Source organism: Embiotoca jacksoni, unplaced genomic scaffold, assembly GCF_022577435.1.
Source record: "Embiotoca jacksoni isolate LCO1_2020_lvr unplaced genomic scaffold, fEmbJac1.0.p SCAF_2, whole genome shotgun sequence".
Classification (NCBI taxonomy): Eukaryota; Metazoa; Chordata; class Actinopteri; family Embiotocidae; genus Embiotoca; species Embiotoca jacksoni.
Window position 1 is genome coordinate 6,071,247 of NW_027185340.1, and position 24,396 is coordinate 6,095,642.

General features: G+C 41.7%; 4 protein-coding genes across 5 annotated transcripts; all 4 read right to left on the minus strand.

The window, feature by feature from the left end:
• Positions 1-804: 804 nt before the first annotated feature.
• LOC138201082 (ras-related protein Rab-33B) lies at positions 805-3,544 on the minus strand. Its single transcript, XM_069154212.1, has 2 exons — positions 3,254-3,544; positions 805-2,251 (listed from the first exon to the last, which is right to left on the minus strand). The coding sequence occupies exons 1-2, from the start codon at positions 3,509-3,511 to the stop codon at positions 1,805-1,807; spliced, it is 705 nt and encodes a 234-aa protein (XP_069010313.1). The 5' UTR covers positions 3,512-3,544; the 3' UTR covers positions 805-1,804.
• A 584-nt stretch (positions 3,545-4,128) lies between these two features.
• On the minus strand, positions 4,129-8,804 carry kbtbd7 (kelch repeat and BTB (POZ) domain containing 7). The gene has a single exon (XM_069154213.1). It carries the CDS (start codon positions 8,378-8,380, stop codon positions 6,506-6,508), a length of 1,875 nt encoding a protein of 624 aa, XP_069010314.1. The 5' UTR covers positions 8,381-8,804; the 3' UTR covers positions 4,129-6,505.
• A 1,077-nt stretch (positions 8,805-9,881) lies between these two features.
• On the minus strand, positions 9,882-10,793 carry LOC138201620 (uncharacterized). The gene is made up of 3 exons (XM_069155237.1): positions 10,773-10,793; positions 10,486-10,649; positions 9,882-10,116 (listed from the first exon to the last, which is right to left on the minus strand). Exons 1-3 carry the CDS (start codon positions 10,791-10,793, stop codon positions 9,882-9,884), a joined length of 420 nt encoding a protein of 139 aa, XP_069011338.1.
• Positions 10,794-11,771: 978 nt separating this feature from the next.
• slain1a (SLAIN motif family, member 1a) lies at positions 11,772-23,601 on the minus strand. 2 transcript variants are annotated; one of them, XM_069154214.1, is made up of 9 exons: positions 22,969-23,600; positions 21,148-21,284; positions 18,459-18,575; positions 16,370-16,480; positions 16,026-16,175; positions 15,060-15,389; positions 14,260-14,448; positions 13,791-14,124; positions 11,772-12,759 (listed from the first exon to the last, which is right to left on the minus strand). In XM_069154214.1, exons 1-9 carry the CDS (start codon positions 23,418-23,420, stop codon positions 12,684-12,686), a joined length of 1,896 nt encoding a protein of 631 aa, XP_069010315.1. In that variant the 5' UTR covers positions 23,421-23,600; the 3' UTR covers positions 11,772-12,683. The 2 variants fall into 2 exon arrangements, with proteins under 2 accessions (XP_069010315.1, XP_069010316.1); XM_069154215.1 differs by lacking the exon at positions 18,459-18,575 and having other exon boundaries at positions 22,969-23,601.
• Between the last annotated feature and the right edge of the window lie 795 nt (positions 23,602-24,396).

Genomic DNA, 24,396 nt, shown 5'->3' on the forward strand with positions numbered 1-24,396 from the left:
TCGCTAAAATGAGGTCAAATACTGCAAACACGGCGGTAAAGCTGAGCAAAGTTTCACCACAAGATTCCTTTCATAGATCTTCTGGAGCTTTCAATTATAGAATATGATCTTCATCAGCAGATATAGTTGGCCTGGCTGTAATAGAATCATAGATATTCAGCTTTTCAAGCTTGCTTAACAGATGGTTGAAGTCAAATATACTATATACTACATACTCTATACTCTATACCAGGGGTCTTCAACGTTTTTCAGGCTGAGGACCCCTAAACTGATAGAGAGATGCAGCAGGGACCACCTACTATATATATATTGTATAAAATTGTGTTTTATATTAAACTGGAGGAGTGCAGGAGGCTTGGAGGGACATGTCCAGGCTGGTCTCGCGATGACTGAACCCAGCTTGAGAGAGCTCCTGTGCTGAATGTGTGCATTTCTGACTGAAAGATACCTCCGTTTATCCATTCGCTGCAATATGTTGGATTCATGTTAATGTGTATTTAAAGACATTTAAATTTGTGGAAATTTGTTTTACCTCTGGTATAGAGTATATACTAGAGTATACTAGAGGGGAGGGACATGACATACCTTGGCTCATTGCAATCTATAACTCCCTCTAAGGTGTGATGTAATATGATAAAAAAAAAAAAAGTCATACTATGTCGTCCGAAATATTCAAAAAAAGTCATACACATACATACATATAGAGTCTATACTCTATACCAGAGTATATACTAGAGTATGTGCTTGGACATGGTTCAATAATTCAACAAATGAAAAGTGATCTGATGATTCATAACAGTTGTATTGTGTTTTATGAAGCAATAACTTCCTTCCATTGAATGACAGAATGTAATACATAAGGAAATGCTAGGTGTTGCCTGAATGAGCAATGTTGACTCATCTGCCTGAGATGGCAGGAGGTAGATCCACTGCTGACATCACACACAGAGAACAGAACGACACTAGAAAGCTTAAACATTTACATTTTGATAAAGACAAAACTACCATTTTATTGATTTGCAGGTTTACATTGTCACAAATCTCCATACTGCTGGAGAGTGTTTGCATTATTGTACACATGCAACATAATTATCAGTCATTTGTGATTTGTTTTTTTCCTCAATTACAAGGACCATGGATTTTGTATTCAGCCATGCTTTTCAAGTGAAATATGTGGATTTGCATTTTGTCCCAAAAGACAGCTACATTTTGTCACTAGTGTTTCCAGTTCTGATCGAGCCCTCTCCAAAGAGCTGAGTATGCAAATGAGCTGAAACAAAACATTCAATAACAGCAACAATATCTCATGCTGCCGTTATAATTTTTTAAAAGCTAAAATATCACACAAAATTGCAGTTTTCTTCACAGTTTCAGTATATCATATTGGTCCCTTTACACACACTTAAATTGTTCTCTGTCTGTGTTTAAGATTTGTAGATACATTATAATGCTGCAAAAGCTGCATATCTTTTACTACTAAAGTACACTTTGCAATTCTTTGTTTGCTGATTCAAAGTGATTTTACGTGAAGTTTCATACTTCCATATCCATTCATGCATTTCATTGAAATGTTGATTTAATATTGTGCAAACTTATATCGTCACTAGCTGGGCCTCACATCAGGCACGGAAAGTTGTAAAATCAAAGGAAGCTTTTGTCCTTTCTACCGGTTTAACATAAGAGTGCTTTCTGAGCTTAATAGCTCTTTACCCATTCCTGTTTTTCTCAGCACCATTATTATTCTTGAAGGCTGCCACGGCCTTCGTGCACACTTTGAGGATATCCATACAGGTTGTAGATGACCTTAGCATTGACAAGTTCCTTCTTCTTGCTCTCTCTGGTTCCACAGATGCCTGATGTTGGTCTCACTCGGCTGCTTTAGTCTCAGAGGCTTGTGGCTCTTCAGCCTGTAAGCTAAAGTCAGAAAGATGGCGTCGACATGCTCCTTCTCAGTGGGGTCCTTGGCTGAAGTCTCAAATAGCGGGAAGTTGTAGCTGTCGGCAAGACATTGCGCAGCGGATGTGGGCACCTCCCGGCAGGACCTCAGGTCACACTTGTTTCCCACCATGATGCGGGGCACCAGGGGCCCCACACAGTGTCGGTTGCACTCCTCAGTCCACTCAGGGATGCTCTCGAAGGAGGAGAGGCTGGTCACGTCATACACAAAGATGACAGCATGAACGCTGCGGTAGTAGTGCTCCACCATGCTCTTCCGGAAACGCTCCTGACCAGCGGTGTCCCAAATCTGCAACTGATATATAGGAAGAATAATATATTGATGTGACTGAACACTTGGTTAAACAATTCTGTATTTGTCTCATTGGAGAAAATACTCAAGACCAAAAATGCGTTAATCCTCTTTAACGCTTTCCAATTTCCCTGTTTTGATGGTGCTGTGGGGCTCCAAGATTATTTGTTCCTTCTGAGGATACAAATCTTGAAGAACTGGCCCATTTATGCAGTTGTATTTTTGAAAGAGTGCCCTGAATTGCATATAATTAAATAGTGCATTTTGTGAGGGAGTGTTTTTAGCCACATTTTTTTTAAATTTTTTTTTTACCTACTTAGTATTTATGCCACCAAAATGGGATTAACTCAAGAGAAAAGAGGCCATGATCCTCTCAGTGAAGGACCATCACAACCAGGGCAGCCGTCTGCCTCTGTTGTGGTTGAATAGTTTTTGGACAACAATGGAGATAAGAGTACACAGAATCAGGTTTTGGTTACACAGACGTGGTCATAGGCTCGATTTGTGGATGAGTTGATGATGTCACGGTTTACTGGGCTGCAACTAGACAAGTCAAAAATTCGTGCTTTGAAATTGACCTTTTGGGGGAGCACAGCTGGCTTAAACAGACTTTTCTGACAACAGATCATTTTGACGTTGTGGGGAAACTTTGAAAAAGGTTAAATCGTATTGTAGGTGTTGGGGGTTATGAATTCCATAGAGATGTAGACTCCTGCTTCATAGCTCTTTTGCTTTGGTTATTATGTTCACCATAAAGATATTACGTATTTCGTCGGGAGATGGTAGGACATGCTATTATGCGAGCAGTTGTTCATTTTAAAAGACGAAGGCCAGCGTTGTTGTATTGGTGCCATCGGCATGCATTCACTGTAAAAAAAAAAAAATAAAAAAAAAACAGGCTGCAGGTCCGGCTCGTCCTCTGTCGGCACCTCTGAACCGTACCTTCAGACGGATGTCAGCCTTCACCGTGCAGCACATTAAAAAAAAGATCGTACATGCTCTCACCTTGATACTCTCTCCATCCAGCACCACCGTCCTCTCTCTGAAATCAACCCCGATAGTTGCCTCTGGATTTTTCAGGAAAGTGCCTCCGCAGAATCGGTAAGTCAAACAGGTCTTCCCCACATTTGAATCTCCTATGACTATTATCTTGAATATCTGAGCGCGTGTAGTGTCATAGTCGTGATGAAAAGAGAGCTCCAAGGAGTCATTCCCACTGAAAACTGTGTCAAATTCCTCCCCAGGTTTGTTTTCTATTGCCATTGCTCATCTTCTCGCGGTCTGGATAGGGGATAGTTACGGCGTTGAGATATCGCGAGAACACGGAAAAGCCACCGCTAGACGTCACCGCAATTCACTTCATTCTCTCCCCGGTTTGACTAAATTTCCAAAACATGTTGGCATTTTCTTATTTTACTGGGAAAGTTCCTCAGTCCCGCTCATAATTTTAGACACCCCAAAATTCGTTTTCTTTTTTCTTGATTGAGTTGAGAAAGTTAATACAATACAAAAACAGTATATTTGAGAAAAACCCTCAGAACAAATTGCCCTCTTCTAATATTGGCAATGTCGTTTTCTTATTAATTATAAATGTATCTTAATTATTTGTTTCATTTTTCAATCATTTATATTAATATACCATATTTATCAAATTAATACAAATGCAAATACAAACACATTCTACATTAATGCACTAATTCTTGTCAATCAACACAATTATTTATCATACAGTACTATTTCTTTGACAGCTTTTTTTCATAAACCACAATATGAAGCACGGCAGGGGATGAAATGGATTTTTGTCGTCCACCATAATAGGTCGTCTCATCTATCCTTTGGTTTCAACATATGTAGTGGTAATAAAACATAACAATCTAAAATACACACATTTGCAGTTCTGCATCAGACCGCTGTTTATTTTTGACACGTACACCAAAACAGCTTTATTATAATCCACAAGCAATAATCTCCTCCCTTTAACTCGCTCACGCATACACAAACACACACGCACACACACAACACTTCAACGATCCATCATACAGTCAGGACTACCCTCATGTGCCAGTTCATTAGGTACACCCAGCAAAAACAAACACAAAAACAATCCTGTAAAAATCTTTCTGTCATGAAGGTTAAACTGTTCAGTGTCATCACAGATATTGATTCGACTGTATGGACATTTTGGGGATGTAGTTCATGGTATTGCATTATGCTGACAGGTGTTTCTAATATTTTGTCCAACACATTTATATTAGTGAGAGCAGATAGATTTGAAACACTGTATTTCAACACAGCTAATAAACTGATAGTGTCGTGGGTTGCGTGGTGATAATAACATGCAAACAAATCAAATCCAAATAAAACAATTCATCAGGATCAAAATTCTCAAAATCAAGGGGAATTTTGAATTCTTATTGTAACATAAACATTAAATTAATAAAATAATACATAAGAAACACATATATACACTCAATAGTCTCATACATTTCATAAAATGTATTATTTGTCACCAAAACAACTTAAGTCCACTACATTTCAAAGAAAGTCAATCATGGCAAATGGGCTTTTGCTGAGGCCTAAACCTGAGTCAGCGTACAGTACATTGGCTTCTAGATTTCATACAGTAGTTTCCACAACATAGGCTGTGAATGAGACATCTCCACGTGCATCAACATCATAAAGAGGACAGTACATTTTAAAGCCCTGTTTATGACCAGTTGTGTTTGAAGTCATAAACACGAGGCACTTGAGCTGCCTGACGTCCCAAAAATACAAAATTATGATTTTACACCAATCTGATACAGCTGTGCTCATTTATTCAGGCTAAAAAGCATATTTCAGTCACACACTTGTCTTTATATATAACACAGCAAAAACTGATAAAGCATTAAAGGGGCACTCCACTGATTTAACATGTCAACTTACAAGCCACGGGCCTTAAATTAAGGCTATATTCAGACTGTCGAAATCAGATTTTTGCTTGTCTGATTTGTCAGCATTATAGTTGGTATTGCAAGTGATCAGATCTGTGTGTGTTTGGGTGTCAAACATGATCCACACTGGTTGCCATAGTAGCGACATTGCAGCCAGAAGTAGAGCGTGGTTGAAAACATTTGTGAAAAAAAAAAAATTACCTCTCATTTGATTTTCGGCCGTTTAAGACTTTCTTCACACAATTGGATTCAGATATGCACGTAAATCTGGCTTTGTTGGACAGTCTAAATATAGCCGTCAGGTCTTCTGTAGCTCTCGAAGAGCTTTGTCAAGTCTAAAAATACGTTTTACAGTGACATCACCCGAGCGTCTCGACCGAGGGCGTATAAATGTCTGACAATAAAAGCGTGCTTTAGAAACGAAGAGAGGGAAGAATGAGGGTGCTCATGAAGCTGGAAGCGTCTGACGAAAGCGCCGTGGCAACTTTTTCTGCCGCCGTTGGGTGTTACGTAACACACAAAAGGTCTGTGGTTATATCAACTAGAGAGCATCTTCTTCCGATTCAACCACCTTGAAACAAAAGAGATTTGAATTGTTGCTGCAGAACAAGCACAACGTTAACCATGTTTCACTTCCAGCAGTTACCGTAAAGCCGATTAAGCAGCAACTAACTGTGGTATTAGTAACATCTGTGTGGGACAACTTTTTCTCTGGTCTTGTGTGCATCCACCCTGCAAAGGCTCGGTTTGGGAACTGCTGCATTATGGGAAACATGGGACCAAGCGGGTTTTTTTTTTTTCTCCCCTCAGTCAAAAAGTAAGGACGCGGCTGATGTGATTTTGACCATTCTCAGTTTATGTCTCTCTCACAAGTACAGAAGTGTAAAACTACATCTCTTTAGTATCCTTCATTCAGCGGCCTTGTCATTGTGCTAAATTATGAGGACAGATCGTCCACTCTTCAGGTAAACCTATTGCTTTTTATTGTGTAAACATGGGCGTACACTAAAACTTAGCATACTGTCCTTTATGCTGGCAGGTCAGTATTCCTGTTGAAGGCCTTATTTCTTGGCATTTGTCAGTGTATAATCGGTTTAACCAAATCACCTTTGGTTTTTCTTTTCTTCTGCAAATCATTATCGTCATCTATATGTGAAGGGATACAAAATAAAACATTTCCACTTCTGATCAGTTTGCGCTTCTACTGTAGATGACTACTTTAATACTGAATTAATACTGTGACCTCCCCCGCCCCGCAGACAAAACCACCCTGTAAAAATCCATTTCATTATAAATAAGTTCAACTTTTCTTTGACACATTTCACTACCAGTTCTCGTCTGAGAAAGAGCTGGAGCTGCCGGAGTCCGAGTCGGCGTCGGTCAACCCGTCGAAGTCCCAGTCGGCGCTGGAGCCGCTGTCGTCGTCCTCCTCTGTGGAGAAGCTGTGCGCAGAGCCCAGGCACGCCGGGTACACGCGTGTCGAAACGCACACGGGCCCCAGGGTGGACACGTACACCGCCATGACGTTCTTCCACGTGTCCCTGGCCGGGTCGTACTCATGGATGAGGACTCTGTTCTTGTTGTGCTGCAGCAGCGTCTGAGTGAGGAGGAGGAGCTTGCTGTTGTGCTGGATCACCTGGTAGTTTAAAGCTCGGCTGTCAATGGGAATGTCCCCCAGCCTCTTCCACTCCCCCCTGGTGGGGCTGTAGGCTTTCACCACGGGGATGTCGCACACACAGATGATCTGGTCCTGGAACACGCAGGCCTTGTGAAGCTTGTCTCTCCGCAGCGACCCGCAGTGACGCCAGCGGTTCCTCTTGGGGTCGTAGCAAAGCATCCGCCTTTTGTTCACCACGTACAGGTGGTCATTCAGTGCCACCACCTGCATTTTCCCCAACGAGTGAGGCAGAGGGGCCACGAACGTCCACTGGTTCCTCTGGACGTTGTAGCACTCCACCTCCTTCAGCCTGGCGTCCGTCACTGGATTTCTTCCTCCCAGGAGGTACACGTGGCCGTTGAGGAAGCCCATCCCGGAGTGAATCCTCCCCAGCGGCCTCTCTGCCAACTCCTGCCAGCTGTTGAGCACGGGGTTGTACAGCCAGAAGTGTTTGGAGAGGTGGGAGGCCAGGTACAAGTTGTTTTCAGGCGTGGCGCAGGCGATTAAGGACTCCATGGTGGAGCGTTTGTAATCCTGACTGCTGAGGTCCTCCAAAGGAGGAGCCATGAAATACAAGTCCTCCGAGTACGGGTCGCAGCACATGATGTTGTCGTTGGGAAGCCCAAAGAAGAGAATCATTTCTTTCGCGCTCACGCCTATCCTGTGTTTTGGCGCGTCCAGAGGCGCAGACACGCCGCAGCTGTCCTCTGCAGACCCGTTGAAAAACGACGCCAGGTGTTTCTCAATCACAGGCCTCGCCATGAGGCTCTCCAGGTAACACTTGTCCTTCTCGGTAAACAAGTTCCACCGCACGCACTTCAGCGCTTGCAGAGCGTCCTCCTTCTTCTGCGGTGCATTTGCCTCTATCCACTGCAGAGCAGCCGAGCACACCTTCTTCTCACAGTCCACGTCCAGAGTATCCAGACACAGCAACTCCTTGAACTGCGTCAAGTCCAGGTCACACAGCTCCCCTCCGCTGCACACCTGGCTGAAGTTCCTGGCTATGAAAGCCTGCGCGGTCTCCTTCAGTTCGGGGTTGTCGTAGGTGTCGGCGAACTTCAGTATCCCCACGCAGTTGGAGAGGTCCAGCCTCCGGGTCATGAACCCGGAACAGGCTTTCCTGATGTACTCCAGCTGCAGCATGTTGGCCGCCGAGTACAGCCTCTGGACGTTGCTCTCCGTGATGGTCACCCTGCCCGTGTAACAGTAGTCGATGATGACGGACATCGACTCCGAGTCCACCCCGCGGATGACCACCCTGTCCTGCACGCTCTCGTTCAACCCCCCGGTGAACATGCTCTTGAAGTAAGGGCTGGCGGCGGCGAGGACGTTGCGGCTGCACAGGAAAAGTTGGCCAACGCCACCTGCGGCCGACGAGTCGCCGCGGTGCTCCGGTGACTCCCCTTCGCCCTCCACTCCGATGGTGACGTCTCCGAGCAGCTGGCAGTCGTACAGCAGCTTCAGCTCGTGCATCAAACCGCGAGCGTGATTCACGTCCTCGAGCACCTCGGGACCGCTGAAGCAACTCAGCGCCGAAGCCATTGCGGCAACTTCAGCGAGCAATATTTGCTATTTCACGTCGGCCGAGGTTTAAAATAGCACGCCGTCACGCGGTTGACATGCTCGGTAACGACGACGGGCTTGAACGCTGATATTGACACGTGAAAGGAAATCAAATGCACGCTGTGGATACATACATTTTTTTTTTTTTTTTTTTTTTACCAGCGACTATAACAGCTGAACGGTCTCCTGTGCGCCTGAAAGCCAACAGTTCTGCTTCTCCAAAATCACCATAATGTCGCCTTTAACTCAAGAGATAATAACAACGAGCCAAACCTAGAGAGACGCTTTGACGACAGCGAGTATTTTCATTGATTTTCTCATCGTTGACGGGTTTTTTTGTTTTGTTTTGAGTGTAACGGACAGCCACAGCGTTGGCAAAAAATATGTCAATTTTTGCCTGGTTTGTAACTACAATTTCCGGGAGACGTTGACAAAGTAAAGCACAGATTTATATATAAATGTGGCACAATATTTTTGTTGTTGTTGTTGTCCTTATTCATATCTTGCTCAACAAGTCCTCAAAGGTTTTTTAATAACGTTTTATAATAATGACCACGTCTACTCCCATAAAAAGCCTTTGAACCACAAATTAGAAAATGTGATATCTTATTTTGAAGGCAGGCTGCTTGACTTCCGCTCTACTCCCCTGCGCGCTCATACAACCTTGATAAAAAAAAGGGTTCGCCTCTCTGATTGGTTTGTGCACATAGGTCGATTGATCGATCCCTCCCACTGTAGAACAGTGAAATACATAGACGTATATATATGTCTATGTAAATATATAGACATTTTTAGATTTATAATTTTTAAATTTTTAAATTTATAGATAAAAAAATATAGACGTCTATGGTTCCTCCGTTCGGAAAACACCTTTAAAGTGGCCAATATTATTATTTTATCAAAAAGAAATGTTATTTTACAACTTTACATTTGATAGACATATGATTCTTTTAGATACAACTTTTATTGACGTCTATAATATTAGCAATACTTTAACATATATTATTTATGATATAATATTATGTATTTAATATATAATATATTTTATTTATTTGTATAGCACTTCTTAAAACCAGTGTCTGTGCCAAGTGCAATTATTATCATCATTCAATTTATCAACAACAATTTAGATACTGATTTCTGACGATTATGCAAAAAAGTTAACTTTGCAGCCACTCTCATCTTTCTCTTGTTTACACACTGGAAATGGAATAGCTTTTTGTTTTGTGCTGTCCTCCTGACAAAACAAGTATGATAAGGATTCTATGTCAAAATGGCATGCTGCATGAATTCAAAATGAGCCCTCAAATGATACTTTCCTCTTTACTGAAAAGCTTTAATGTCTTACAAGACAAAAAAAAAAAAAAAGTGCCATGTTTCATGCTTGTCATTAGTTTGTTCCGTGACAACAAGTCCTTTTACTTTCAGCGCAGTATGCAACTATGGGCATAGCCACAGGTATATGCATTTTCACCCGGCTTTAAGTGAATTTACGGCTAAGGTCGTTGATTTTGCGAAGTGCGTCTTGGTTGTGGATGGTCTTGTGGACTGTGATGATGAAAGGAAAGGCAGAGGGAAGCTCCACCCTTTGGCTCAGCTTCTGGTGGCCCCAGTGGAGACAGTGCAGTCTCTCAGCCAGGTCATGTCTGCCTGCTCGCTCCAGTCCGTCTCGCAGCAGCTTGGTCTTATTAGGCTTGTCCCATGACTTCTCATACCTGCGAATAAAGAGGGACCTCTGAGAAGCTTCTCAGGGAAACAGCAGAGACTCAGGGATATATATAATATGAAATGGAGTTGTATCAAAGTGAGGGAGTGTGTAGAAAGGAGGCCACGGAGAAACACAAATAACTTACAAAACTCATATCTCATATAGAAGCTGTTATTTGAATTTATAAAATGGTTTGAGATGATCTATTAAATTTAAGGAAACTTTGCACAGATAACCTGATAACCTAAAAAAATAACTCAGAAACACTGCTGCGTGCATCATGGGGAAGTAAGATGTAAGTAATGATGCTATAATATACAGTAAATGCACATCGGCAGTGATTTCACATTACCACAACATCAAGTTTCACACACACCAGCTTTCCAACATGGCCCTGGCCCGGACGCTCTTCTCTGTAGACTTGCTGTGGAACCGCCCGATCTCCGCTCTGTTGAAGCCGAGCTCGTACGCCAAAACGGTCCACTCAAAACACAGCTGCCTGGAAATCTCCTGCAGCGTCTTAAGGTTGATCACAGCATCCTAGAAAAATCAAACAATCTAACTTAATGATTTTAAAACTATTGATTAACTTTAGTGAACGTGTCACTTAATGTATCTTTTGTAATCTACAAGAAAGCGAACATAAAAACAGAGCATACATACCTCTTGGGCTTTGTTGGGCATTATCAGAAATTCAAAAGGATCTGTGGTGCAAATCCCTCTTAAAGTACCTGTTTTAAAGAGTAATTAAAACATTTTTTTGAAAAAGATAAAACATGCATTTATAGTTCAGATTTCCAAGTAGAAGCTGGAGATTTTAGTCGCCTACCCAGACGTACAGTATGTCACAAATGAGCGTGGTTTGAGTGTTACTGGGGAGATTCAACATCAACACACTAACTTGTTAAACATTACTCACTTTAGTTCCAGCAGGGTCCCTTGTGGTGCTCACAACTGTCAGGTTAAAACCTCCCACCTCACTGACATGTAAACAAATGTAATGTGCTAAAAGTTGGAGGGAATTATATTTTTTTATTGGTGGCTGCAGGTATTTTTAAGAAACTGAGGAAATGCTCTTATTGGTAGTCTCTTTAGCATTCAATTATACATTTGCAGGGTTTATGTCGCTTTACATGTTTTGCATTTTCACCTTTTTTTTTTTTCTACTAGGGCAGTTTAATTGAATCCATTACCTCTGCCGTACCTCTGTTTAACATTCTTTGGACAATTCAATAGAAAGCAGTCTTTTCTTCTTGCCTCATGAAGCCGAAATTAGATAAACTGATGACCAGTGCTCTGTTTTAGTCAAAATTATAAATTAATCTAATTTCGGCCTTGCAGTTGTGTGCTTCTACCAACCACCAAAATTTAATAAAAGGTAATAAATGGACTTTTGCTGAAATGGAAGTTATCACCATATTGACTATTATGATTCCAGTGAATATTAACCTTGACCTTTGACCTTTCCCGACCAAATTCTGATCAGTTCAAGTAAACATTTGTGGCAAATTTAAAGAAACTCCTTCAAGGCCTTCCTGAGATACCGCATTCACGTGAATGGGATGTAAAGCCGTCCATCTGTACGGACAACATATAAAACAGTTTTTCCCTTTTGCAGTTAGTTGTCACTAACTTTATCAAAAAGTATACAGATTACCGGCGAGTATTTATTTCAGAATAATGTCAGCAAACAGGTGAATGACGTTGGAGAAGGACTGGAACAATGCAAAAAATGTTTTGAAATGCTTTAATTCACTTTAAAAATCCACCTCCCTTTAAACGTCTTGTCATCCATAAAAAGCATCAGGGCTCTATGTGCAATATCACTGCAGCGATTATGTTTATCAAAGAACAATACAAATTTCATGTAAACATTAAATGAAAGGATACTAGCCAAAAGATATAAAGTGTGTACACTGACATAGATGAATGTCATACTTTACTTAAGAAACAAAGCAGATCTATTAATTGAATGTGTTAATCATAATTTTCAAAGTTTCAAAGTGCTGCGAGGTCCAGCCAATAAATGTGACTAACGTAACTTACACTACTTTTTAACAGGCACAGGAAGTAACAAAATTCAGTTTCAACTTCATATCTGACACCACACTCTTGACAAAAAAAATAATACTTGCAAAATTAGTCATATGAAATCATCAAAAGCATGTACAAAAGCGTAGGCTATTTTTTTTTTCCTAAGCTTTCCGCTCAAGAGAAATTTTCATCTTATTGAATGAAAGCATGAACTATCCACGAAGACAAACCAAAAAAACACATATGAGAGAATCCAGTTCACATTTGACAAGTGATTATCAGAGTATTGCCTGGTTGTTTCAAAGTGTGTCCATGTGTGTTTCAGCAGGTATTGAGGTAAAGATCCAGCCTGCTGGACCTGTACTGTTCTCGGTTTTCTACTTTGTCCTTCAGTGAAGAGTCGTGCTTTGTAGTCATGGTAACAGTCACTGTCTTTTGGGCCACGGCCCAAGTCCGGTACCTCCTGACAGCAACATTTTAAATCAGTTGGTTCCATGAAGCGTTACCCTGTGCACCTCTCAAACCTCCGTTTACTTGGATTCAGTAGCAGCCGTCCTTCCAGCTGCCGTCCCTCAGCGCGCTGAGAGCAATCAGGCTCTTTGGAGGAGTTAGCAAACTGCGGGGCAGAAGGAGACGAGTCGATTATGTATCAAAATAATCAAATAAAAAGATACATCATCCCTCTAAATGAAAAAAAAAAAACAACAACAAATAAACTGATTTTACTTGGTTTTAAAGTTTGACTTTAACTGGAACTCTAACACCTCTCTCAGGCCAATCAGTGTAAATGTAATACAGTTGTGTCTCTATTAATACATGGAAACCATATCCAGTACAGGGCTGTAACTAATGATTACTATCATAATCAATCAATCATTTAATTTCTCATTTCATTAATCCGTTGTGGGTTTTGGTATAACACCAGAAAACAATATAATCATAATTCAATATAATAGAGCACATGGTGACATTATTAAATTCTAGATTATATTTTTAGATTCTTATATTACATTAAACAAATGTAGTATAATATAAGATCAAGAAAAGCAGTGAATTCTCACATTTGACAACCAGAACATTTTTTATGTCTGGCAAATTTACTTGAAAAATGACTTGAATCAGTTATCAGATCAGTTGTTTACTGTGTGGCTCAATTACTTTTCGTTTGGTTCAATAATGGTCTAATAATAGTGAATGCAAAATTTAATATAGTTCTTTTTACATTTTTTCACTAGGAAAGCAATAAATCAGCACACTTAACTCTGATATAGTATGAAATGTGAGATATTATTGTATTTAATTACACAGCTTTGAACTCTGTTTCAGGACACATCAAGCTTTCATGTTTTAGTTTAGACTGAGAAACGAGTGCTCCACTGTTTTAGCAACGCTCTCCTATGACAATGCTGGACTCACCGTCGACAGTTAAAAAAATTAATGCAGTAAAACCAGCAATGAGATCTCGTAAACCTACTTCTTTCTGTACTTCTTTCTATCTTTATACCATCAATCACCATATTCACAAACTCTTCACCAAAGGGTGACGTGACATCCCCCACATGTGCAGTAGTACTCCCCACTTGGACGCTGAGATGTAAAATTGGAGTTCTCCTTTAAACTCACTTACTCTGGTGTGTCTGTCATTACCTGCGTGTGGGTTGGGTGAGTTTACTCGCTCGTGGAACTCCACTTGTTCCCACAAACGAGGCTGGGCGGGGAAGGGAACTGCGGGGGACAGCCGCCTGGTTGGCGCCTGCTTTTAGGGCCTGCGGTAGGAAACTGCTGCTGGGCTTGAGGGGCTGAGGCAGTGCGACGCTGCTGGGGATGGAGTGCAGACTGGTAGAGGTGGAGAGGGAGGTGGAGGTGGGACCCTGCTGCACCGTGGGGCTTACGTAGGCTGTGGCTTTTAGTGTGTGTCGTTGGGTGGTCGGGAAGTTCCCGACGCTCTGGACTCTCTGAAGGAGCTGGCCTGGGGAAGGAACTGAATCACGTATAAAAATCAGTCACCATATTGCAATTACCGTGCCTTCATAAAACAGAGCGGCACATTCACTCATGAATAAAAATGTGCTTTGTACAGCTGATTTATTCATAGACATTAACACGAGTGTCTTACTGGAGGACTGGAGTCGTGCGAGCCCATTGGAGGAGTCAAAGCTCTGGCTGCTTCGGAGGGAGGGCATCGCTGGCAGGGAGGAGGGGCCGTGGGAAGGCGGGTTGACAGGGGAAGCCAGGCATGGGATACTGGGAACACTGGGCATGCTGGGAGCTCGGATCAGGTTGGGCATGCTTCTCCGTAGCTTGTCTATGCAACGATATCAACAAACCTGATCAGGTCTTGGAGGTGTCGCATCATTTGCCAGTTCAAACATTAAAGGAACAGTCCGACATTTTGGGGAAAATCACAAATTGTAAAATTTTTTTTTAACAAATTTAACAAACAAGATATATTGTGTTGATTAATGAATTTTGAAGGGTGCTCGTTGGCAGATTTTGTTTTACCTTTGTTCAGAGCCAGGTTAGTAGTTTTGCCTGTTTCCAGTCTTGATGCTAAGCTAACCAGCCAAAAGGTGTATCTTATTACTTATGGTTACAGACATGAGAGCGTTATATGAAGATCTTCTCATTTATCTCTGAGTAAGAAAGCAATTAAATTTATTTCCCAAAATGTTGCACTGTTCCTTTAAACTGAAATAAAAACCGCATAACATGTAAAAGTCCTAAAATCTGTCTAAGACTACAACATCAGTCGGTCATGCAACTGGCAGAGAAGCAATTCCACTTTCAGTCTTAATTAAGACCTTCATCGACACCGCTGAAAAAACCCAACAACTCTGAACCCTTGTAGTTGCACTGCTATTTGATATTAAGTGATCTTACTGCTGCAAGAGGGAAACTAATTCATTTTACACTCACCTGTGCTATTCCTGTATGCTGAGTGTGTGTCTGTGATCAAGCTGGAGGGCCCAGAGTACTGGGAGAGTCCGCTGAGTGAAAACTGAGGGGTGACTGAGGTGCGCCGGCAGTCTCTAATACTGGAGAAGGTGTGAGAGTGGGGCAGGCTGCCCCGCTGCATAGACCCTGTGCGGAAAAGGCGAGGCTGGGGAGGAGGAAGCTGGTCGTACCCCTCGTCCTCCTCATCCTCCTCCTCCAGATCCATCTCGCTGCGCCTGAGGGAGTGCAAGGAGAAGCTGGAGCTGCGACGGCTGGCTGTGGCTGAGGTAGAGGCGTAGTCCTGTCGGAGACCTGCAGGGTGACAGATCACTGCTTTTATCTGTGGAAAACATAAACCTGAACCTCATGTAGTATGAGATACGTTTCCTTCTAGAGCAGCTGCTCATCCATTATTCAGTCACTGAATCGGTAGATGAGACTGATACAGGGACGTTTTTCTGGAATCTCTTGCATAATTTAACAAGATACCTTCACGCTCAAGTTCAACTCTTCAAAGGTCAAACGTTTATCCAAATATACCACATTTTGAGGCCTAATAGAATTATGGATGGAGTTATTTTTAGATGCCAGAAAACTAAAAAGAAGGAGTGACTTCAGTCAAAGACACCATCATGACTTGTTGAAAAATGTATTGACTTTGTATTTCAATGGGAGTCTATGGAGCCGGAGCCTTTATGGAGCCAACCCATAGCAGCCATCGGTGGTTCTTCACTTTCAGGCACTTCCCCTTTGGCTTCATTTTTCAGACCCCGAAGCTACGTCCACTTTTATATAGTCTATGGTGAGAGCCAGGAATAAAACTACAAACTCGACAATTACTTCTGACATCATCACAGCTGATAATCACAATATAAGCTATCATGACGATGCCTATTTGTATCAGTGTTTGCAGGGGTGACTTAAAATTTAAAAAAAACCTCAACTCACTCTCCTCCTGAAGTCGTGCCATGACCTCCACATCTGTCATGTCCTGCAGTTTGTAGCTCATAGAGATGGAGTCATCCTCTTGTTCGGACACACCCAACTCGCTGTCCAAGGAAGACTGGGGGCTGATTGCTGCATGCCGCCGGCCCACATCTAAAAACACACAGGACAAATAAATATATATATATATATATATATATTTCACTTTGTGTGGCCAAGACAAAAAACACTGAGAAACAGGAACTCAACACACGGAGAAGATATTTCCCTGACAGAAGTGATGGATGGCGACTCACACCTGAAGAAACTGACAGAGCAGAGGAGACATGTTGTCGGTGAGGTCTTACTGTGAAGTGTGGAGTTTGACAGGAAGGTGGGCGCTCTGTCGCTGACGGTGCAGCTGGCCCTGAGAGGCAGAGTCGGCTGGAGGAAAGACGGACCTGATGACGTCAGAGGGGCTGCGAAGGAGAGAAACACAGCAGAAAAGAGAGAGGAGACATCAATCACTGATAACCAGCCTAATATACAAATCCCAACGGTCACTCGCTGGTATTTGTGTTCATATAAAATATGGATGAAGAGGCAGAAGGAGCTTTTCTCTGGTGGAGTTGGGGATGGCTTGTCTCCATCTGTCTGAGGGTATGACCTTATAATCTCTTCCCTGCAATTTGCTGTAATCTGATTGTAAACTGCAAGTAGCAGGTTGTTTAAGAATCTGGGTTAGGTTTATACAGCTAGCTCCAAAAGTATTTTGGAAGCAACAGATGCTTTTGGCTCAGTTTTTGTATTAATTTGGACGTAAAATGGAGCAACAACAGATTTAAGGAAAGAGTTAGTCTTAATTGGAGCAGTAACGGTTTTTATGCCTACACTGTAAATTTTGTCAGGGACAAAATGTGAGCTAATTTACCTTCATTTAAACATGTTATAAACGTTTCTGTTATTTGCTATTTTGTTATGTTGTTAGATTTTGGAAATGAGGGCAGCAGTGTCCTTAAGGTTATAAAAACAGACTTGAGTCCCCGCAGGATGAAACTGAGAGGGGAAAATTAAAAGGCAGCAGTGTTCAGAGGTCAACAGATCTGACTGTGGTTGGGCTGGAAAAGGTGAAGGTGTCACTGTGTGAATGTGGAGAAAGGCGCTCGTAAAAAGAGTGAAACGCCCCGTGTTAAATAAAGGCCCAAGAGTTGTGTGAAATAAGCATTGGCCTTCTAGCGCTTACTAGCACAAAACACAAGGAGTGGAACCGTTCAAGTAAAACATTTGACCCGTTTGGTTTGTTTGCTAGTCACAGTTCAGGACATGTCTGTATTTTTCAGTTCATTTGAAATAGGCTATGAGGAATGCGCAAAATTATATATATATATATATATATATATTATATATATATATCAAATAGCTATTATATACAATACAATAACCCAGTGAAACATCTGCCAGCATTGTTTCTTTCTGCTCTATGGGAGCATTAAAGGTTTAGTGTTACTTATGACAATGGTGTAAAAAAAGTGCTGGATAAAATGACTGTATGCGAGTGCTGTGTAACACGTGTTGTTTAAGCTACCAGCAATTATTCTGATACGATGAACCATTCAAAAGACATCATCACCCCAGTGTGTCCCTGAACAGTGCAAGTAGGAGAGAGTTGGGTAGAAAAGAGCAATTGCTTCTCCCCGCAGGATTTAAACAGCCTCTCCATGCAGATTTAGACTCGGCAAAATCCAGGGTAGGGTTGAGCAAACAATATGCAGCCATATGCAGTTGTGGAAGATGCGGGATCAGCATATGAGTAAAGTGCTTTAGCCGCGCTATAGTAGCAGTGCACTAGTTCCCGAACTTTCAAAACAGACACGAAGAGGGATTGTCAAAGAATTGTTCAATTGTTCATACCTCTTACTGCATACAGATGCACATCCGAGGCTACTGAAAGTTATTTAACGAGGACTGATCACTGCATCACTTCAGAGTGGAAGATAAAATACAGCCATGAGCCTCTCACCTGTTTATTGTGTTATTAAATCAAACTGTTTTTGAGATATTTCAGTGAACCAAACATCAGACATTTCAATCCCACACAGCTAGCGTGGCTACAAAGAAGACGATTAAAAATATCACTTTAAACCACTTACAATAACCAACAATTATTATTGTAGTTGTAATTAAATCATCATTTACCAGTTTTTCTATAAATCTTCCATCAGGTTTTATTTAATAGGCTCACTTAGATTCATGCCAAACAGATTAAACACCTCAAGATATGCTATCTACAGACCATGGTGAATGTATTTAGGGTGAGTCACCTCAATTAAGCCTCAAAACAGATTAGTTTGTCCTCAGTGATTTGAATGTGGAGCTACATTAGGTAAATACTGTGCTCATTAAAAGTTAGTGACTCCTTTGGGGTTAACAGGAATTGCATGCATATATTGGTGTTACCTGGGGATTCGGTTAGTGCAGCAGGTTTAGTGTAAGGCAGGACGGGACAGCTGAGGGTGGAGAGCCCCTCGATGCAGCTGTACGGTCGGACGGAGGAGACTCCTCGCCACCGCTTGGCTGGAGACACAGATGTAGCGGAGGAAATGTTAGTCGGATTGCTTCAGCATGTATAACACACATACAGCACATCAATAATATATTTCAACACACGCTTGGCCAACCGGTAATCTGCCTCTTACAGACCAGTATGGATGTAGTAAATGATTGGGTCGCCGCTCGGGCAGGAGAGGCTGATACAGTAAGACGAGGTTCAGCTTACCAGCGCGGCTTATTGGGCTAAACCACAGCTTTTTTTTGGGATGGATCTTAGGATAAGCAGGGATTGTGCATGTAGGCTACATCCCATTCCCAAAATCAGAATTAGATCCACCATGGACTATTTTGGGGTGTGGAGGTTGCATTTGTACCACATACAATTGAATTTTCCTACAGTATCAATTTAGTGACAGAACACTATTGTAACAACTTCACTTTATTAAAGGGTTATAGGTTGTAATACAAGGCTTTAAAAATGGTTAAAAGAAAATAAATCAAATTTGTTCTCAGTACAGTCAATCACTGATATGGAAAGCTTGACAAACAATTGATTTTGGGTCGCAAGGCCTTTTACTGTCAACTCTAATAATCTTATTCCAAACTAATTAAAATCAGGAAAAGTCCTAATGATTGACAATTCGACTAATTAGTTTCAACTAAACTCCTAGAAAAGTGTTCCTCATTAGGTGGCGACATTGTTATTTTTCACTAATTACTGCTGACTAGCAGTGAGTAAATTTGGCCTGGTTACATAATGCGGGTTCAGTGTGGAAACAGCGGGTTTACCCCCACTGATTGGTAGTCAGAGGGGCACACACCTGACAAAGTGGAGCATTTGGCATTCCTGACACAATTAGGCTCAATCTTTACTGGATAAAACTAGCATTCACAGCAAGCAACACAAACAACGGCTACTGGATCTCAGACACAAGGTTGCATTCATGACCCAAAGGAGGAGAGCCAGCCTTCACTGAATGCAGCTTTTAGAGGAAGACGAGGACCTTTAACCGTCCACACACACACACACACACACACACACACACACACACACACACACACACACACACACACACACACACACACACACACACACACACCAATGAACATCAAAGCAAACACCAACAAACATGCATTATTGAGTGCCAGTGTGGCCACCACACTCCCTCAACATGAAAACATTTGAAATTATTCTGGATTTTAAAACCAAAGCACACACGTTACACACATGCACGTAAAAGTACATGCTTTCTAGAGTCTCTTGCGCAGGCAATCGGAGCGTCGAGTGCTGGGCATATCTGCCTCAAAAACCCAGTTAATGTAAGCATGGTTTCTATGGTAACCATATCCCAATGCAGGCAGGAGAGTAGAAACTGTAAAGTTGTATATCACTTATGATGATTGTTTGGATTGTTTCAGTTATGCTATGATGAATACGCTTTGAGAAGTGGTAACTGTGGCATGAAAACATCTTTTCTGGGTCTGCCATGAGTACAGATTATGCAGCGGTTACTCAGAAAACTAAAAATATGATGATAAATGAGTAGAGCAGTTGTGACATGCTGAAATGAGATTAATGCAGTGGATAAAATGCATTGTCACTCTCATCTGGAACACCATTAGTACAAGCTGAATCCTGTAGACAGGTAACTACAGCAGAACAGTCCAGGCAGACTGAAACCACTTTTGGTTTAATCTCAAGTGTGACTCAGTTGGCACGGAAACGACAGATTTGTTTTCTGCAGATGAGTCAGACCGCTATGTCAGCAACCTGATTAATGTTAGTTAAGTTCTAGTATATTCCAAATATGATCAAAACTAAGGTCCTATATAAATATGTTGCTATATTTATAGAAACCACTCTCATATTTTTAATTTGCATATGAAGCTACCCAGCATATTTCAATGTTTTGGAAGGCCAATTTTGATATCTTAAGATGGAGCCTGTTTTTATGGTCAGTGTCTCAATCTCTCTGCAAGAAAGCTTATAATTGTATATACAATGTCAAACTATTCCTTTAATGTTAACAAAATCACTGCCCTGAATTTAAAATGTAAAATATTTTTCACTTGAATTGTGCTTTTTTTTTTTTTTTTTAAAAGAATTTAAAATCCATGTATACGGAGCCACTGTAGGTGGTGCAATATAATGATGGTAATTTGACCAGAGTTTCATAATTCTTTCTACTTCATATAGCACTTAAGACAGTATATTGCAACGCAGCAACACAAAATGGGCTCCTCAAAATGAAATATCTTTCATTTGCTGAGAAGCAAACCCTTTCAACGGATCTTAAATGCTCTCTGGAGAAACTGACATGTGTAATTGTGAGTCTATCCAACTCTGCTACCATAGAAATAATCACTCACTGTGGGAAAATTGGGTGAGGTCATTTAAAACCCACAAATTTAAAGAGAGCGAGTTAAATGGCGAAATGGTCCGAAACAATTGAAGCTGCGTGCGTAGAAAAGCTCCCACCGTTCCGAAAATCGTGTTGCACGTACGGACATTTTGTGTGTCGCAGCTTAAGATCACATGTCAGCGGCCAGATGTGCAGATGAAGGCTGTTAATCTGTGGTCATAGATACGCTGTACCTTGGTCCAGTCTGTGACAGAGGGTCATCTTAGCCAGCTCCACCTCGGGCCCCGGGTGGTCCAGTACCTGCCTGCACCACTGGAGAGGGCTGAGGATGCTCTCACCGTGTAACTTGGCTTTGGGGCTCACATACAGCCTGGAACACACAGCACAATCCACGCTTATCCACCTGACACCTTTACAGCACAGCTGCTGTTGTTACTTTACACAGAGGAGTGTTAAAAAAAAAGCTGGGGGCAGCTGTATTTATATATTTCCAGAATAATCTCTGCCCACAAAAAACGCAAGCTACAGATTTTAAGGCGAGAGTTTTACAGCCACAATATATCTCAACTGAGTTATATTGTTATGGCCACTTTATAACTTTACACCCTAAAAGTACCCACCAATAGCAAATGCAATTTAAAAAAAAGGAAAACACAAACTGTGGAAGCGGCAGTGTCAAATAAAAAATTTAAGCCAGGACAGTTTCATCCTTTGGGGTGATGTATAGGATGGGACTGCTACAGACAGACACAGAAGGATTTGTAATATTATCTCTTCTGACTGTGGCTGAGCTGTGAAACAATTAACAGATTCAATTTCAACACAAGATAAAGAAACCATTTGTATAATCAATAAACCTTTCTGGTACTTTTTCAAGAAAAATCCCCCAAAATCCTCTACTTTCTGTTTCTAAAATGTTGATGGATTATCTTCTATATTTGTAACATATACTTGAACATTTGTGGGGTTAAAAAAAAACATTAACATATATATTTGTAAATTATATGATGGGATTTGTCCTGTTTTCTCACGTTTTACACACCAAATAACAGAACAATTGGTCAAGAAAATGATAAAAAAAAAAACTACTGAAAATAGTCATTCGTTGCATCCCTACAAAAGAAAAACAGTTCGTCACCCCTGGAAACTGGACTCCCATTTTATTGGCTGCAATCAGCGGGACGTATCTGACCTCTTAATTCAGAGGGTAGAAGAAGCCATGTCATTCTGAATGTTGTTTAAAGTCACAAGATTATCAATAAATCAATAAACCAAATAAGCGTGTGTCTATGCTACAATGGAGTGATCGATTTCTGCTGTATATAAGGTGATATATTTCTGGAATATAACAAAATGATGTGTCACCTCTGTGGCCAAGAACAAGAACCAGTCTAACGGACTCTTTATTCAACAACTAGGCCACGGTATTACACCGACTTCGGGTCAATTAGTTATGTTAAAGAGAGTAAGGACACATGGATGCAGTGGGTGAACGCTGGATCCCATCAATGCTGCATTCAGCTGTGTGCTTCATTTTCCACATCATCACTTCCGATACATAGAGCTGGAGACGGTTCACTAGTCAGCATGTCAGAGTGTGAACTACCTAAGTCAGCAGCTACCGCGCTTCAAAGTAGTTCAGCCTGGGGCTGAACACTACACACAAAGCCGAGCTGTTTGATCACAGGCTGAAGGGGGTCATTGTTTCTAATTTCATCCCAGCTCTGCCTTACTCTGAATAGATGCTGCATGCACAGTGCATTCTGGGATGCCCACAGCTTGTGTCAAATCTGTTTTTGTTCTTTTCCCTCCTGTTAAAATCGGTTTACCAGAGTAGGCAAGTCCACCAAGAGAGGAGTCAATAATCAATACATGGCAGGGTAGCATTACACATACTGTCTCAAAACTGTGGCTGGCTGACAGTCATGTGGCCTGTGAAGCATCTATGAGGGTCACACAAACACAAGGGACTCCGATGTTGTCATTGTAAATTCATACACAGATACAGTATGTGGCTGCAATAAAGAGGCAGGCATAAACAGAGTGCTAGTTACCAGCTATCAGGCTCGCAGACGGGGAGCACCGTGTTGAGGTCCAAAATCTCAACCTCGTCCAAAACAGTTGTGTCTCCAGCGGCGCCGCTGTCCTCCACGGCGGCGTCAGGAGACGCCGAGCTCGGCTGGAAATATGCGAACGGCTCCTCCGCCGAGCCTCGAGGTGAGGGGACGCACGGATGCGACTGTGTCGGACTCGAAATGTCATATTTACAGGAGAAATTGTCACCCGGACACGTTGTGCCTCCGTGCAGACACGACAACGAGGTCTGGAGATGAGGGCCGATGGAGCAATTGTTTACAGCGTTCGCTCTCGTCCGCAATTGTTCGTTTTGCTTCTCCAATTTTCGGACCAATTCCTGCAGCTTTAACACCTCGAGCTCCGCGTTGGTGATTTTATTGTTGCCATTGACGTCTGCCATCATCTGGGGGTTCAACACCTCTGCTTCCATTTGGTAAAAAGCACATTGAGAGGGGCGAAAAAGAAAGCACGGCCTGCCTGCAGAGGGTCCTATTCAATTCAGAGAGGGTGTCCAGATTCCCCCGTTTAAAGCGAGCGCGCGCGCGCGCGCACACACACACACACACACACACACACACACACACACACACACACACACACACACACTGGTACACACTGATGCTGCTGCTGCTGCTAGGATGACTGCACAGCCTCCTTCTCATTGGTCACCAGCTTGGAGTTCAACTCCCATCACACCACTGCCGAGGAAGTATTTATTATGGGCACGTTCAACACGCAAGCAGTGATGTTGTGGATCTCTTTTACGTTTACACTTTTTACGTGTCTTCTTTTACAGATTTGAATCAAAATCAGTTTGAATCAGTTGTCAATTTAAAAATTTTTTTTTTTTTTTAGACCAGATCCTCATAAAATAATTTGAAAAGATTAAAAAAGAACCAGTCGGTATAGGTCTAATATCATCTTATATAGACAAATAATGATAGTGAAACATATAGCTGGATGGCTTTTATGAAACTTAGTGTAGAAGTCTTTGTCAGATCCAGAAGGGGTGAAGGAAGGATAGCTATCAAAGATTCAGCCTTGGCCCTTGAAGCTCTGAATAACCTTGTAGTGTTCGTGTTGTCTACGCTTTGTTATTGTATTGTTCTTTATCTGTTTTTCTTACTGCACTGTGATATAATTCTGTCTTTTAAGTATTTCAGAACAAGGAGCTGCAGGAAACCAGTTTTAACTGTGAATTTAATTTTGAATTTAACATTTAATTTGGCTTTTAATCATTTACACAAAAACAAATTGAATATTGCAGCCACATCTGGTGCACACAAAACACACCTCCCAAATATGGCCCATGTGACTTTTACCATACATATGGCTCATATGTGCCATGGTTGGCCCAGATGAGGCCCAGAATTGTCTGCCATCTGGACCCCAAATAATTACTGTGG